This window comes from Phalacrocorax aristotelis, chromosome 5 (assembly GCF_949628215.1).
Source record: "Phalacrocorax aristotelis chromosome 5, bGulAri2.1, whole genome shotgun sequence".
Classification (NCBI taxonomy): domain Eukaryota; kingdom Metazoa; phylum Chordata; class Aves; order Suliformes; family Phalacrocoracidae; genus Phalacrocorax; species Phalacrocorax aristotelis.
In genome coordinates this window covers 43,856,880-43,873,544 of record NC_134280.1, presented here as the reverse complement: position 1 = coordinate 43,873,544, position 16,665 = coordinate 43,856,880, and the positions used below count along the sequence as shown (strand labels likewise).

General features: G+C 51.1%; 2 protein-coding genes across 2 annotated transcripts in view; both read right to left on the bottom strand.

Annotated features, from left to right (window-relative positions):
• The window catches only part of LOC142057691 (aryl hydrocarbon receptor-like), a 28,186-nt gene extending 24,162 nt beyond the window's left edge, over positions 1-4,024 (bottom strand). Inside the window, exons 1-2 of the mRNA XM_075094181.1 lie at positions 3,968-4,024; positions 3,694-3,881 (exon numbers count right to left, since the gene is read on the bottom strand). Coding sequence (XP_074950282.1) covers positions 3,694-3,881; positions 3,968-4,008 — 229 coding nt within the window. The 5' untranslated portion in view covers positions 4,009-4,024. The remainder of the gene's footprint in view (positions 1-3,693; positions 3,882-3,967) is intronic.
• A 1,496-nt stretch (positions 4,025-5,520) lies between these two features.
• The window catches only part of LOC142057689 (uncharacterized), a 29,907-nt gene continuing 18,762 nt past the window's right edge, over positions 5,521-16,665 (bottom strand). The window contains exons 4-10 of the mRNA XM_075094179.1: positions 13,634-13,723; positions 11,746-11,860; positions 11,083-11,225; positions 10,753-10,943; positions 10,265-10,374; positions 9,781-9,922; positions 5,521-9,344 (exon numbers count right to left, since the gene is read on the bottom strand). Of these exons, the coding sequence (XP_074950280.1) occupies positions 7,496-9,344; positions 9,781-9,922; positions 10,265-10,374; positions 10,753-10,943; positions 11,083-11,225; positions 11,746-11,860; positions 13,634-13,723 (2,640 nt within the window). The 3' untranslated portion in view covers positions 5,521-7,495. The remainder of the gene's footprint in view (positions 9,345-9,780; positions 9,923-10,264; positions 10,375-10,752; positions 10,944-11,082; positions 11,226-11,745; positions 11,861-13,633; positions 13,724-16,665) is intronic.

Genomic DNA, 16,665 nt, shown 5'->3' with positions numbered 1-16,665 from the left:
GTGCTGGATTAAGGTCAGTGACTAGCAGGATGGGACATGGGATGGGCAGGGATGGGCTCCTCACTGGAGTCCACCTCCTTGGTGGAACATCTCTCCTGATGTCTTAAGTCCTCCTGTGGCCTAAGTTCACCTCTCAGGGTAAGCAGCGTTCCCATGGGCAGAAGACATTTGTACACACTTTGAGCTGCAAAGCTCACAAGAGGCACCTCTTCCACCCCACCATGGATTAAACCTGGCACGGTGGGGTGTGCTTACTGGTGGCACAGCTGGCTCCGCACCATCATCATTGGCCCTGCACTCTGCCACAGGAAAATCTGCTGTCCTGGGGTGGGCACTTGACAATCCCAAGGTGCTTTGTTGCTTTATGTCCTGAGGGCCAGAGGGTCCTGTAGATGGTCAAAATCAGAGAGGACCTCCTGTCTGACATCAGGATGCCAGTCCACCCAACTTGCAGCCCAATGCAACTGTGTTCTATCATTATTCTATCATATTGCTGTACAAGGCAAAAAGTAGTGCCTCCTTCCAGGAGAAGACCGTGGCCAGGAGCTATCACAGCCAAGAACCGTCCTTTCCCAGAGATGCTGAACACACATGGCAAACTCCTGGCAATAAACTGCTTCCCCCTTTGTTAAACTGAAAAGATTTGCCAGACCACAAGAAAGGAACAGAATTAGTAGACAAACGTACACACAGATGCTTTTGTCCTTTGGAAGAAGACAGTCTGGCATCAGGGGCTCTGCAGCAGAGACACCCAACACAGTACTTGGCATGTCACCCTGAGAAAAATGTTTGTTTAGATAAATAACCCTGCTTAACAAAGGCAATGTTTGATGGTCTCTAAACCATACCAAAGATTAAAGAACAAAACACTGAGTGGCCTTAAATCCTCTGATTTCTATGACCTAACTGCACACCTAAAATCATGCTCCCAAACAAGCAGAGAGGGAGCAGGAAGGGTTTCAATGTAAGCCACATAAAATACAAAAATCCTCATACAAAAATCAAAGTCCTCCTGGTAATATCTCACCAAACTGATGTTCAAAACTCCACTGTTCAGATGCAAGAAGCATCTGCATGTACCTCAGCCATCTCTGACGGCTAAACAGAAGGTTTGCTGCTACCACAGAGCTCAGTCAATCTACCCCAACCTGGGCAGATTAGCTACTGCAATGTAAATGCAGGTACGTGCTTAACAAGAGCTGTGAAGCCTGTTCTGCATTCTGAAGAATTTATCACAAGCCCAAAACAGAATGACAGAAGCTTCCAAAGATTTTACCCCGTGACCAAGCTCTAGAACCCCCTGGGTTTTAATCACTTATGCCCGTAAAAATTTCCCCATACACAAGCTATGCATAAATCAAAATTAATTAATTTTCAAATAGCCAGAAGAAGGAGACATAGAACAAATTATTTAAGATGGGGGCTGGAGAAACAGCAGCTGGCACAAACCTGCTGGGTGAATTGATGTCAGTGATCATTCTCACCACCTGAGACCTGCTCCGGCAGGACATGTCGCAAAGATGCTTCTCTGCACAAGGCATGGCAGCACACTCTAGTTTTGGCCCCTGATTTTCCTTGGTCTCTTGGAGAGGGAGAGATTTCTTCCTCCTGGGTCAATACGATGGTTTGCACTGCCCGTTTCTGAGCTGCCTTCTGACAGCTCTGGGGTGGGCTGGCTGTTCTCAATAAACAAAAAAGATCCCAAACCCACTGTGTTTTCTGATCTGATCTCACACGGGACTTGGCAGCAGTCAGCAGCTAAAACAGCCTCCTCGGGATCCCATTTCACATATTGAAAGATCCTGAGCGGGAGTCAGAGCACAAAAGCTCACCTGGCTCAGCAGTGAGCAGGCAGGCAGACCCCGGCTGCCCCTCTTAACCCTGCTCCCTGACAAATCAAGGGGAAAAAAAAAAAAAATATGCAGATGAACCCCCCAAAAGCCACCAAAAACCAACCAAAAAAGAAAAAGGCAAGGAAGGAATAAGCCGAGAAGGTTGAAGAGCAGCCTTCCAAAGTTGAACTTTATCTCAGCTCCAGCACAGCTTGTCAGAGAGCAACATCACTCAGGCATTCATGCTGAAAGGGACTCAAGTCACTTAAAATAATTTGATTTTTTAGATGGGTTTGCCCAGTGCTCCTTTTAAAGATTTAAAGACACTGAAGGTGGTCTGCAGTCACTATTTCCATCTAAAAGAATGAGGCTTTCTTCCTTCCCTCCCATACCTGAATTACTGTGATGGTACCATTCTATAGCTTCAGACACATGGTTGGGAAGTTGGCATCTCAAAATCAAACCAGATAGAATGACACACACACCAAAGAAGGGCGAAAAGAAGGGCGAAAAGAAGGGCGAAAAGAAGGGCGAAAAGAAGGGCGAAAAGAAGGGCGAAAAGAAGGGCGAAAAGAAGGGCGAAAAGAAGGGCGAAAAGAAGGGCGAAAAGAAGAAGAGTTAGAATCTCAGAACGGGATTTCCCAGTTTCTTGCTATGCAAACCTAAGTAACCCACCATGCCAGGGAGGCAGGAACATCCAACCCCAGGATGCAGGGGCAGGGGGACCATCACCTGCAGACTCATCCTGTGCTCACTGTTCCCCAGCATCACAGCACAATCACGCTGGAAAGGATGACAAGCCTCAAAGCAACTCCTTTTTGTGATGCTTTGCAAAACGACCTGCCATTTCAAAACTACCTTTTTAAGGAATTGCTACTACCTCTCCATTTTATAAAGTCTTTAAGCAACAAACTTTAAATTATTAATGTTTCAGGGAAAAAGCAAGGCCCACACTGCACCACAGACTTCCACCCCACACAAGAAAAAGCGTGCTTCAGAAACACCAGCACCACACTGGTCCTCCTCTGCTTCAGAGCATCGTTGCAGATGATGGGTTTTGGGCAACACATTCAGTGTTGCAAAGGCTGATGCAGAAGTGCTCCTTTCCAGGGCAAAACCACTGCGGAAAACACAGCCAATACAGTCAAACAAATTGACCTGGCGCTGCAAGGCAAACGACTCGTCTCTGAGGCCATTCACCCACTCGCCAATCCTACAAGCAGTGTTTAAAAGAGAGTGGAAAAGGGAAAGAAGTTAAAAACAGAAATCATGGCATTTCTGAGGTCATATGCAACATTCTCAAGCCACTGCTATTTCACCAGGAAATTCGAGGGCTGCCTGAATACCCTCCTGTGGGCTCCTCGTAATTACAACAATTATAGCCGAGAGGAATGCAGACATGCTTTTAACATGGTCTATCTTTAAATGTTCCTAAATAAACTGTAACCACATCACAGGTAATTATTATTCATTGTCAGCACACTAAGTACTTCACCAGTCTATTTTAACGGGGGGGATAAAAAGTTACTTGCATCATGAAACTTTCTAACTGGGCCGCACAATACGCCACTACCCTCCCGGCTCTGCCTGACAAAGCCTCAGCCCGGGATCACGTTGAAATTCTCCTGCATAAACCTAAATTTTTTCCTCAGCAGAGCCCACAAATAAAATCAACCTCATTTGTTCAGATCTCTCCAATTCGGAACAAGTGTGAGTTTTGCTTTTGCCGAGGCACGATGCATCGTAAAGCCTTCCACTTGAAATTGCAAAGTGAGAAAATCCGGTGTTAGAAAGGGGGGAAAAACCACTTCGGGGTGTGGGGGTGTGTGTGTGGAATTAAAGGGGGGGAAACGCTCCTTACCGCTGAAGAAGCTCTTGGCGCGGAGGTAGCCAGCGCTCAGCCGCAGGACCGACAGCTTGTCCAGCCCGGCCACCACCTCCTCGGGGAAGGGCAGGAGCCCCGCCAGCCGCTCCAGCTCCCGGTTCAGCCGCTCCCGGTGCCGCTTGGAGGGGTTGGAGGTACCACCTTCGACCGGCCCCGGCCGTACCCTGCCGGGCAAAGCCGCGTTACCGGACGTGTCATGTCTCCCCTCCGTCCTTCCCTACCCGCGACGCTTCCCCTCGCCCGCACTCACGCCCGGGGCACCGGCTTCCTCCGCTTGCGACCCGCGTACATGGCAGCGCCCAGCGCATCCCCCGATGGAGCCGCGTCGCCCCGCGGGGAGATGGAGCGGGAGTGGCCCCGCCCCGGGAGGGGAGGGGCTGGGGGGCGGAGGGGGTTGAGATCTGAAGTGGGGTTGGGAGGTGAGGGGGGTTGTGGGGGGCAACGAAGCAGGTGAAGGGTCTGGAGAACAAGTCTGGTGAGGAGCGGCTGAGGGAGCTGGGGCTGTTTAGCCTGGAGAGGAGGCGGCTGAGGGGAGACCATATCGCTCTCTACAACTACCTGAAAGGAGGCTGTAGTGAGGTGGGTGTTGGTCTCTTCTCCCAAGTAACAAGCAATAGGACGAGAGGAAACGGCCTCAAGCTGTGCCAGGGGAGGTTTAGATTGGATATGAGGAAAAATGTCTTTACTGCAAGAGTGGTCAGGCATTGGAACAGGCTGCCCAGGGAGGTGGTGGAGTCGCCATCCCTGGAGATGTTCAAAAAACCTGTAGATGTGGCACTTGGGGACATGGTTTGAGAGGCATGGGGGTGAAAGCTGAAAGTAGGACTCAACGATCTTAGTGGTTTTTTCCCAACCTTAATGATTCCATGGTTCTATGGGTGGTGAATATGAATCTTCCACAAATATGACTGGCGGGGCAGGGATATGGGGGTGTAATGTGTGGATGGGCATGAATGAGGATATCGGGGGCTGAAGAGGGATTGAGAGGTGAGGGGGGATGGGAGGGCAATGAGAGGCAGGTGGGGAAGACAGGAGTGAATGGGGCAGTGAGCCTCACCACCCATGAGGGTGAGGGGTGTTGGCACCTGTGTCACTGCAGTCAAGTTGGCATGCCAGGATGACCGTCAGTGTGACTGTGCATGCCACTGCAAGGGTGCGTGTATCATCAGAGTGTCTGTGGTGAGTCTGTGTGTCTGTGCGCGGCATGCATGGCAGTGACTCTCAGGAAGCCATGTGCACAGATCAGTGCGAAGAGCGTAACCATACCTGTGAGCTCCACTGCTGACAGCGTGGTCAGGAGTGCAATGCCCTGCTGCTGTGCGTACCTATAGTGGCTGGGGACAGTGAGAACAAGTGTGTCACACACCCACCCTGGGCTCGGCACACACAGCTGCACACTAACCCAGGGGCAGGGGGTGTGCGCATGCCCCAGCCATGGCCATGGTCACCCCAGCTCTGCCCTTCCAAACTGCCCCACCAAGTCACAGCAACAGCACCAGGCCCCAAGCAAGGCCAGAGCATAGACACACAGGGCAGCAAACTGTTTTCATTGCCTATAACATAGGGTATCCACAAGCTGCATTTCTCCACAAAATTATCCTGTACAGGGTAAAGCACAGCCCTTCCCCACTTGTATTCCCAGCCCCTGGTCTCCCCTGATGCAGAATGAGGGGGTGAGCTAGGACTGTCCTCCTCCTTCAGCCAAAGCCCAAAGAAATGAGACTTGGGCTTTTTCAAATACTTGCTCAGTTAAGAGGGAAATGGAGAGACACTGTTTCAGGTCAAAATAAACCATCACCACTATACAAAGCAAATTGCCTTTTAATATGTAGCCAAATACAGCGGGTGAGTTTTAGGACATCTTTTTCTCCTTGGAATCATCCATCTGCCAACAGCAATACAAAGAAATCACAAAGCGTAAAATGAGACACCACCATGAAAAGAGATTACATGCACATACACAACATATAAAGAGGTAATACACAAGTAACAGAGTGCCAGGGGTCTGTCTCAGCCCCAAAGAGCAGAGCTTGGTAGGGTGCCCCCTCCCCAAGGTGCACACCCTGGCTGGAGCCATGCACTGGTTCAGGTGCTAGGACAACAAACACTGGTGAACAGAGTCCCATCCTGCTGCTTTTTGGGTCCACTGATTTCTAAGGCTCTGTATCACGGCCAGTCAGCTCCTTGCCCCATTCCAGGTGCTCCTCCAGGTCACTTTAGAGGGGTCTGGTGTATTTCAAGCATCACTTTGCTCCCAGCAGACCCAGGAACGCAACTCTTCCGGAGCCCCATCTTGACCTGTGAGCAGCCCCAGGAGCCCCGACAGAGCAAAGCAAGGCAAGAAGGAAGAGACCCAGGGAGATGAGGCCACCCCACACCAAGACACATGCAGGCTTGCTGCTGGGCTAGCCCTGCACTAATTACATGATTTTTACTCACTTGACAAACAGTACGTGCTTAATACTGGTGTGAGAGGCAGATGTGATGCTCAGGGTGATGGGTGCAAGGTGGGGAAGATGTGAGGTCCCCAACCTCTATCAGCTTTGACCAACCTGACTTGCCACATCTGGTCTTGAATGAAACCCACCCCCATCATTGCTTTTCTGCAGGTTTTCCTTGACAGGTCTGGGAGAATTTGCCCATGGTGAGGAGGAGGAAAAAAAAAGTTAAAAAATACAAAAGAAGGGGAATTCAAAGTGATTGTGCTGATCTGCAGGACAACAGCTTGAAGAGCACAAAGTTGGTCTGAAGTGAAGATGCAGACAGCAATCACTGCATCCATTCCTGACTTACTTTCTCATAGCTTGGGCAAATCCACACCAACCTGAGCAACTGCATGAGTAAAATCCATCGTTCCTCCACCTGATGGCACTGCTGAGCACAGAAGAGGAAGGCAACGGCAGAACAGTGACAAACCCAAAGAGAGCTTGGCTGGACTTTCCCCACCCTGCTGGAAGGGAAGGTCACACAGCCTGCTACCCGCTTCTCCCGAACTCCCCGGGAAGGCTGCTGAGGAGCACAAAATCCCAGACTGCCTCTGCTCTCACCAACTCCACCTCCCACAGACACCCTTCAAATGATGCTCAGCTTCTCAAAGTGTTTGGTAACATCCCCTTTTCCAAAGGAAATGGGTCACCAGGGGCTTAGGAGGAGGAGAAGAGATGGAAAGCACATGAGGGAGGGAGCAAGGAGCAGACCAGAGGGGCTCAGGCAGGCTGAGATGATGCATTGGACTGAGCAGCAACATGACAAGGGTGGTCCACACACACAGGCAGTGAGGAGACCATGCTGCATCAAGAAACAGCAATTCAGTGCTGTGGTTCCTTTAAGGCCAGCAGGTCTGTCTGCAAGAGGTTGCCAGGAACACATGGACCGGCAAACAGGGGGTCCTTTCCTTGACCTCGAGAGTCTGACAAACCTCTCTGCAGGCAAAGTCTTTCCCATGAGAAAGACTTCTCATGGGGAAAAAAAAAAAACCAAACAAAAAAAAAAAACAAAACACACAACACAACCACAAAACACTTCATCCTAGACTGCATGGAAGCTCTGCGAGGGCACCTTGTTTCAGGCACTGGAAGACAAAATCCTGAGTAACCAGGGAGCACAGGGCACCACTCACAGGTGTGCACAGCCAGAAGAGCTTATGATTGCTGGTGGCTTTTCAAAATGTGGCTCCTAATTCACAGTGAGGCTTCAAGACAGGCTGCCCACATCTGATGCTGTGCCTGCATCCCTGCAGCACCACCCTTCACTCCATCCATTTGAGCCAGTGCACCGCTCAGGTACTGCAGCCCTCACACCTCACCTTGAGCTGGACCTCACAGGCACAGAGCGGCTGCTGGCCTGCAAAGGATGCTGATGGGAAGCCAGGGCCCTGCTCAGAGGGTGGCAGTGCTCCCGCACCCACCTTTGCAGGGAGACCTGCTGAGCACCTCAAAATGGAGCCCAGTGAGGAACATGATGCTCCAGGGTGGCTCTCACTGGGGCAAGGCACAGCACCCAGCTGCTGGGGAAGGGATATTTTAGAGGCATCATTAAGAAAAGCACTGTCATGCCCAAGAAGGTTATTTCTGTACTGGCACTCAGGCAGCAATATGTGGTCCATCTGGTGAGTGCTGGGACCCATGCTAGACCCCAACAGAAGTCCGCTGTGTTGCACTGGACCTGCCCCAACACATCTCCAAGGAGCTGCCCCAGTGTGCAGAAGCCATGACTGGTGCTGCACAAGCCACTTGTCCTGCTCCCCTTCCCAGGAAAAGCTGGGCTCCAGGGGGAGTATTGGGGGCTGTTTGGGGAAGCCACCATCCCCTCGCAGCTGGCTGACTCCTAAGTGTGCTGATGCTTGTGCAGGGAGAGCAGCTTCCGCACCACAGAGCTGCCCAGCCCCAGAGAACAGGGACTCATGCAAGCCCCGTGCAGGGCAAGGAGCAGGTTGGGAGGGCAGCAACCACAGCCCAGCCCCCAGAAGGCTCTCGGGGCTGCTGGCCAGCTGAGTTTGTGACTCCAGGTGTATTCCTGCTGCTTCCAGCTGTTTTGGAGCTGTGGCCATCCAAGCATCTGATGGGCAACCTGCTGGAGAAGACCTCTGACCCAAAGCATTGGCTGGGTTTGCCTGGATTGGGACATTGTGCCGCCGAGTCACTAGTGCATTTGAGTGCAACGGAGGTGGGCAGATTGAGCCCACCAGTTCACAGTCAGGCTGGCTCTGATCATCAGGAATAGTGTTATCTACAAGAGCATAGGTGGTAACTCCTGCTTCAATTGCTTGTTCTGGGTTCGCCAGCTGAAGTGCTACAGAGGACTTGTTGCTGGAGACCAGGACATCCAGAGCAGTCCCTCCCACCAGCCTGGCTGGGTTAAATGGGACCTGCTGTTCTGGTTGAGCAGAGATGACCTCAGATGTAACAGACACTAGAGAGACCATAGCATCTTGGCCTTGTGCACCAGGTGTCTGGGGCTGTGATGGGGCTTGAAATGCTGAATTAGCTGCCCAGCAATGCTGGAAGTGAGCCACAGCACTGTTTCCCTTATTGCAGGGCAATGTACTGCAGTGCAGTAAGTCCATGCTCTTCCCAGCATCCTCCCGGAGGAGCATCTGCTCCACACAGGATGTCATCTCAGTGCCTAGACTCTCGCCAGCCTCGTGAGCTGGTGGCTCCTCTGCTGCACCCAAGCTGAGCAGAGTCTCCTCCCATCGCTGCAGCTCTGCACTGTCCATGTTGAGGCTCTGGAAAGTCTGGCAGATATTTCCATCCACCTTGGTCTTCTCAAAGAGGGTTTTGGTAACAACCAGGAGGGAGTCGTCCTCCTTTGCATCACCAACCTCCTCATTCTGACTCAGTCTATCAGGCTCAGCAATGAGATCTGGCAAGGAGAACTGAGGCACATTATCAGCATGGGAGATGTATATGGATGCATCCTGCTTCATCATGGCACCAAGAAGAGAGTTGGGGTCTACCAAGTGCTGCCCCGTGCAGGAGTCTGCCTGTGTCTGTGACTCCTCCTTAGCCTGGAAGGAGTCCAGGAACTCAGGCAGGTCATTCCTGTACAGGACTGCTTCCCCCGTGGCAAAACTAAAAGGCAGCTGCAGGTTTCTCTTTCGCAGATGCTCCTCCCCTTCCTCATTCCTTCAGAGCAGAGGGAAAAAAGAGAGATGGAAACAAGATGAGCATGAGCCTCTGGGCCAGGCAAAACCACCCTCCCAACAGTGAGATGGGAGCTCACAGCCCTGCCCTGGCTTTTCTGAAGAAAAGGGTGCTGGACTGGACTGGCTACATGCTGCTGGTGGATGAGGGGGGCTCTGAGGAGCTCATGAGGAGGTCTGCATGGCTCAGGGAAGGGATGCATGTCCAGGGCTCACCCCAGGCAGAAGTGAGCATGTCTGCAACCACCTTTTTAGAGGAGTTTTGCTCATGCCCCCCTGCTACAGGAAGGCATGTATTGCAAAGTGCTGACCATGCAACCCAACCACCCTTTCCTCCACCCTCATTGCCTCTGCATGCCCTGAGCAGCCCTGCGGCCAGCCACACCAAGAGCAGAACACAGAGACCCAGCGATACTCACGACAGGGCTCGCTGCCGGGCAATGATGAAGTCAGGCTTGCCCCCTTTGTATACCAGCCAGGCATTGGCCTCCACCCACACCCAGCCGCCCTTCTTGGTCAGCAGCCGGAAAACAGTCAGCCCGCTCTCCCCTGTCTTCATCACTGGGGCAGAGAGAGAAGAGAGGCAGCACAGATGTGGTTACTCCACAGGGGCAGACAAATGGCATGGGCAAGATGCCACTATGCTGAGCATCACTTTGTGCCCATGCTATGGGGGCAGAATAGGCAGAATGCCATGTGCAGCGCTGCTCCCTGAGGAGATATCACCCAGGAGGGAAGAGCCTTTACCAGAGCCGCTCCAGACCCGGACAGACGGCTCACCAAGGAACAATGGTACTGGCATGGACAGACCTGCACCAGTGCTAGGGAGCTGCAAGGGTCCCCACAAATTCACCCACACCAACGTTCCCCCCAGCCAGGGCTGCTGCTCCCCTCAGTGCTCACTTCTCACGTGGTTCTCTGCGCAGTACATCATGTCGGCTGCGTGCACAAACTGGTACCCGGACCCCCTCCTGCACAGCTCCATTTCTGTATACCCCAGGACAACCTTTCCCCTGGAAGCAGTACAGAAACCCAGTGACACCATGGGTAGTGGGAGGGATCCCCCAATTGCACCCCACCATCCAGATGTGATCCCCTGCCTGGTGCCCTGGCAGCTAACCACTTTGGGTGGTGCAACTCTCCATCCTGGGCTGAGCTGCATCCCCTCTTCCACAAAACCACCTGATATTGGGTTTGCTGGGCTAAAACACAGCAGCCAAGAAGTGCTGGCACCCAGTTAATTTGCTCCCTGCACAACTGGGGTACTGCAGTGGATGGGCAAACCATCACACATTGCCATGGGAGTTGGGTCAGAAGTACCCTGCTCCCATGGGCTCTGGTTTTGTCTGGCACCAGAGGTTTTGCCACAGGGAAGGCGAGATATGCCCTACCAGGCATCACAGGCCATGGGAGTGAAGTCCAGCTTGTGCTTTGTCTGGAAGATCAGTGTCTTGGTCCGAAGCTCCAGGATGGAGAGCGGCTGGAGGGGAGTTGCGATGGCAAACAGAACAAGTGGGGACCTGTCTGATGCCCTCTTCTGCTGCCCAAGAAGGCATTTCAAGCGCCCGCAGAAATTCAAGGCCTTAGAGGGGATTAGAAAATGTGGGTGTGAAACGAATGGGGTGGTGGGAACTGCCCATGCTCCCACCCCTATGGGACACGAGTGGTCCCTAGGGAACACGCTGGGGGTGGAGGGATGTCCCGGTGCTGGGCTGCATTACCAGAAATCCCGAGGAGTTATCCAGCAAGCAGCAGAAGCGGCAGGTGAAGCTCCTCTCCATGAAGGAGGGCTTCTTGGGGCAGAGGTGCTGGGGGCTGGACGCAGCACTGCATCCAGCCAGCAGCAGCTGGTCACCAGGAAAGGCTGGGAAACCAAAGGGAAAATGGAGCTTTTCAAGCTGTGTACCTTGAATTCATAGCCTTGCAGACCCACTCCTGGTGGAGACTTTGCTGCCCAAGTGAGCCTATGCTCTTCACAAAACAGGTAAGACCTTGTCATGGGAAATTACCAGTCCACTATAGTTTCTGGTCCCCATAAGCTCAGCTTGCCTCCCAGATGGGAACAAGGCAACAAGCCACTCCCACTGAAATACAGTGTATTTCAAATGCTGAAAAACAAAAAGGCTTGGGAAGAAACATCCCCATCCCTCCAGAACAGCAAAAGAGAGCACGTCATTGCTATTGGCTGCTTTTGGTGACAGGTGGCCGTGCCAACCCCTGGCATGGTTGCAAGTTCCAAGGGAAGGCTATGGGATGGCTCCTCAGCACAGGGCTGTGGTTGGTGACTCTAAATGCCACGGGAGGGTATTCCAGCACTGGGTAGCCATACAGAGGCAGCTGGCTGGTCCCCAGGGATCGTCACTGGAGACTGCCCTGGCACTCACCATTGGCAGCCTGCTGGGTGCTGCCGGACACCAGGGCCCCATGCAGCTGGCAACGGAAGGTGGCTCTGTCATCCGCATGGATCAGCTCATACACGCTACGGTAGATGAGATCTGACTGGAAAAACACAAGGGGAGAAGAGTGTTGATTCCTGCCCAGCCTGGCAGGTGTCTGGAGGAAGACAGGAGGCTTTCCTTTGTGGGTACTAAATGGGGAGTGATTGCGTATAAAGAAACAGGAAAACACAACCAGCTTTATGTGCCACATGGAGAGCAAGGACTGGGAACCAGCTGCTTTTAGGGAGTGTGGCTCAGGAAGGAGGAAAAGGAAGCAGAGAGTGAATCTGCCTGGGGAAGACATGGGAATGGCTGTGAAGTTTCTAGAAGCAACGGAAATAGCCATGTCTGAGTAACACTGGCTGCTCAGGGATGTAATAGCTAAGCAAAGCTTTCTAGCCTGTTCCCCACACTGGCAAGGCTGGGGTTCTCCTGGCATTGCCCAGCCCTCCCAGGGATGTTTCACACTGGCTCCTGACCCTTTACCAGGGTCACGCTGAAACTCCAGCTCCTACCCCTGCCACAGCAGGCCCTGCTCTTTGAGAAGCTCTCCATCTGTGGGGTGAATGCTAGAGCAGAGGCATTTGCCTGGCATGTCTTAACTTTTAGTACCTTCTCAGAACCAAATTCAGACAAAAAGCCAGAAAAGCTGTGGGTTGTCAGAGGGGAATTTGTGGGGCACAAATTGCTGGTCTGCAACAGCACACAAGGCCTCTCTTGTGTTGCCATCCCTAGCCCTCTGCAAATTAGCAGCTTTGTTTTTGTTTCTTCCACACATCAATGTCAAAAATCATTCCAGGTTGATCAAAATATTTTGACCAAGCTGATTTTTTTTCCCTTTTCAGACTTGAGGGGGTTTTTTCTGTTTTAAAAAGGTTTTTTGTAGGTTTTTTTTCTTCTTTAACTCCAAACCTGTGGGAATTGGCATCTCAGTGCAAACCACCATCCTTCTGTGGGCCACCAGGAAAGATGGGCTGTAAGGCTGGCCACACCACAGAAACACCAGCAAGTCCTCACACCACAGCCCCCTCTGTCTAGGGCCATGTCTTGGACTAGCCTTTCCCATCCTGGTCCTGCAAGCTGTGGTGGTCAGCATGGCCCTGCCAAGCCCACGGGCAACTCAGGCCACCAACTGCCATGTCCCTACCCTCAGAAACATGCCAAAGCAGAGCCCCCTGCTTAACCAGACATAAGGGTGCTTTGAGAAGACCACTCCCTGCCTCCAACAGCTGTTTTGACTTGGAGCATCATCCCATGAGGATCCTTCGACAGTGAGTTCCACAAGGGTGCAAAAAGAGGATAAAGAAAGTGCATCAGTCACTGCAGGTGCACCACAAACCCATGCAATGAAATGGGTTTGGCAGCCTCACGGTCCTCCTGTTGACTCAGTCCTTTGGTCAAAGGAGCTGGATGTCGGGGAAACAGGGTAACAGTATGTGGGGAGAGCTCTGCTTTTCCTTCGCATCCTGCATAGCCCACAGTACTTCAAAGCACTAACACTGCTCACCTTTGTGATATCCTCAGCCCTCTGTAAGTGACAGCACACAGGCCCAGCAGCATGATACAAGAAAAATCTCACACTCCTCTTACACACAAAGACAAGAGGATACAGAGCTTGCCGTTGCTCAGATTGCATCTGTTCCTACTAAAGTCACAAACACGCTTGTTGGCATTCACAGTCCGCAAGAAATGTGACTCACTTGAAAATGTACATCAAAAACGACCCAAGGGAGCTGGGAGGGGAGAAAAGAAAGCCCTGGCAGGGCTATCAGCACCTCCTACCCAGAGCTGGACTGCATCCATCCATTTATAGCCAGGAAAAAGCACTACCCACCTGATGAAAGCCCAGGTAGTCCTGCACAGTAGGGGAGATGTAGAAGATGTAGCCATCTCCAGTCACAGCAATGACAAATCCATTAAGTGCCTGAAAGTGTAAGTGGAGCCCAGGGTTACTCTCCCTAGCTTCAATTCAGCTGCTGAAAGATGAACTTCTCCAGGTATTTCTTAAGCCTTTGGGATGGGAAAGGACCTTCTTCATCAACAAGAAACTCCCCGAAAAGGAAAGCACCTTGTGACCATGCTGGTTAGTTGCTTTTGTGATTTTGTTTTGTTTTTCCCCCAGGATTAGCATAAGCAATGATCAAAGGTGGACTGATGACTTTTTCCTAGACCCATTGTTGAAGCCCTTCCACCACAGGGCAGCTCCTGCATCAGCAGAGACCAGCTAAGGAGAGGTTTCATGAAATACCTAGAGTTAGTTAAGTCCTCTACAGCTCTACCAGCCACTCTTCTGTGGCTCTGATTTTCTCTAACAAACCTATCTACAGCTTCAATGACCAACAGGCAGTTGAAAAGACTGCCCTGAGACATGCAGGGGTCCAGTAACTCCAGGAGGAGCCTAGCATCAGTTCAAGCATAATGAAGTCTTCAGAGACAGTAACCAAACTGCAGTCAGTCATTGACCTGACCTATTTATCCACTGGTTTATTTTAAGGATGACCTCAAAAGATACTTTGGGCCTTGCTCTTCACCTTGAATTTTACAATTAGAACGTTATACAACCTTATTTCTGTATGTTTTCTCCAATCACCCCCCAAAACCTGCCTTTTATTCCTTAGTACCTTGAGGATGCCTCTGTCCCTTTGATTTCTGCTCTCAGCTCCAAGGGTATGTGAACAACTAATCACTAAGTATGCAAAGTAAGAACAAATCCCATCACTGCTATCATTCAAAGATGGTAATGCAGCTAAAAACAACACCCACCTTGAAAGCAAAAGAGGTGGAAAAATCTGGAAATTCAGATCCCAGGTTTGTGAAGGCCCTGGCATTGCATCTGTGACAACTGAAGCGGCACCCCCTGGTCCTTGTAAGCGTGCAGACTGTTTGACACATCTTTGAGGACGTGACAGCATCCTGTTCTCATCTGTTTCCCATTACATGGGACCACAACCCCTTCTTATCTGATTGTGTTCTTGGTCCTGACAAAAGTCTCAAGAGGCCCCATTTCTCTTGAAGGCCTTCAGACACGTCCTGGCATTAAACTGCCACTATGAGACACCATACTGGGAAAGTTACTCTCCTCTTGCTTATGTTCTAGATGGCAGAAGATAAGGCTTTAAAAACAAAACTCCTAATCTCTGTAAAAGACATCTTTGTGCTCATACCATCTGCCAACTTCACTTCTTGCTTTGCACTCTACAATTACATACACACAGCTTGCAGTTAAATCCATACCCAACTAGTAGCTCCTTGCTTGAAAAAGATCAAACCCATGCCAAATTAGAGAAACTATTCAGAAAATATGGAGATCATGGCTAGGGTGGAAGGAGAAGATCTCACACACCCAGTGAACACTAGATAGTAATTCCTGCCCCCTGCTTTTGTATGTAATAGATTTAATTTATTAGTGAATAAAAAGGAGAGAAATTAGGAAAAGAAAGCCCTACATGGAAGTCTGGGTTTAGTCAAAACATGGGCAGAAGTCTCAGCAGGTCTCATAAGCATCAGGCCAGGACTGCCACAAACATGGACTCTGCCCTCATTGCCCAACTTGTCCATGTTCAGCTGTCCCAGTGGGGACCACAGGGATGTGCTGTTTGCTTGAGACCAGGCTGGAGAGAAGGGTCCAGCCAGCCATGCTCCGCTCACCTTCTCCCCCCACACAAAGAGGGGGCAGGAGCAACCTACTGACATAGCTCACACATTTGCTCGTTTACAGTGACACTCTGAGGCTAGCATGGGCTGGCTTTTTTTTTTTTAAGTAACTTGGATATCTGAAAGGCTGTTGGGTTGAGCATGTTGCCTGATACTGTACAGATCCAGCTTGCAGCAGGATCAGTCCCTTTCTTTTGTGCTGCAGCCCCTGCAAGGGGCCTGAGTCAGTTTTCTGCAAATTACAATATCTGATTAAAATGCTCTTTGGGAGGGGAAAAAAAACTAACCCCCAAAACCAAACATCAGGCAGCTCAGCTGGGGGAGTTCTGTCACATTAACACCTCACAAGCTCTCCAGATGTCTTCAATCACCCAAGGCTGCCAAAGCTCTGGTGGCTGAACAAATTGCCGTCATATGGCCCAGCTCAAACCCCCAGAGAGCATTTGGGAGCAGCTCCATCATGGGACTGGGGCAACCACAGTTTCCCTCCTGGCTATCATGTTATTCCTGCTGTGCCTCCATGACTATCACACTTGCAGACAGCTGAGACTGCTCTTGGGAGTCTCACAGGAGACTTCACATGGTCCAAGCTTCATTGCCAGAAGTCACACTGGGGTCCCATGAGTCACTACCTCAGCAAAATCCCCCATGGGGGCTTCTGCTGTGGCTCTGCTTACACCTGCCTGCCTGTCCTTAACAGTGGGCATTTGTGTAAGTCTGTGCAGGAGCAGGGCTTCCAGCTGCTAGTGTTTGGAAAGGTGGAAGAAGGAAGGAGAGGACTGGAAGTCCAGAAAGCACAGAGACATGCAACATCAGGAACACGGCCATGGAAAGATTAAAGGTCTTGCACAGACTTGCCTGCAGCCCCAAGGAGCAGCATGTTTTAAGTTGTCATGCCCAGATGTTTATTCAGCAACCAGGCTTTCCATGTGACCTTGCTATCCCATTTCCTTCTAGCTTACATTTACAAATTGCAGGCCAAACAAACAGAATTCTGGCCAGCTAATTCACCAGCTCCTTGTTATCTGAAGTTCATTGGGAGTTATTGAATTTGACACACACTGGCCTTTCTACAAAGTAAAGCTCCCACCACCCAGTGATTTTGTCCACCACTGTCTTCCAAGATCCATCCTCCCCTCTTTCCCTGCCCCGACAACCTAAAAACTGAACCTGGGCTTTTTCCATCCCAGGCAGGCTGTAAACTCATCCTAG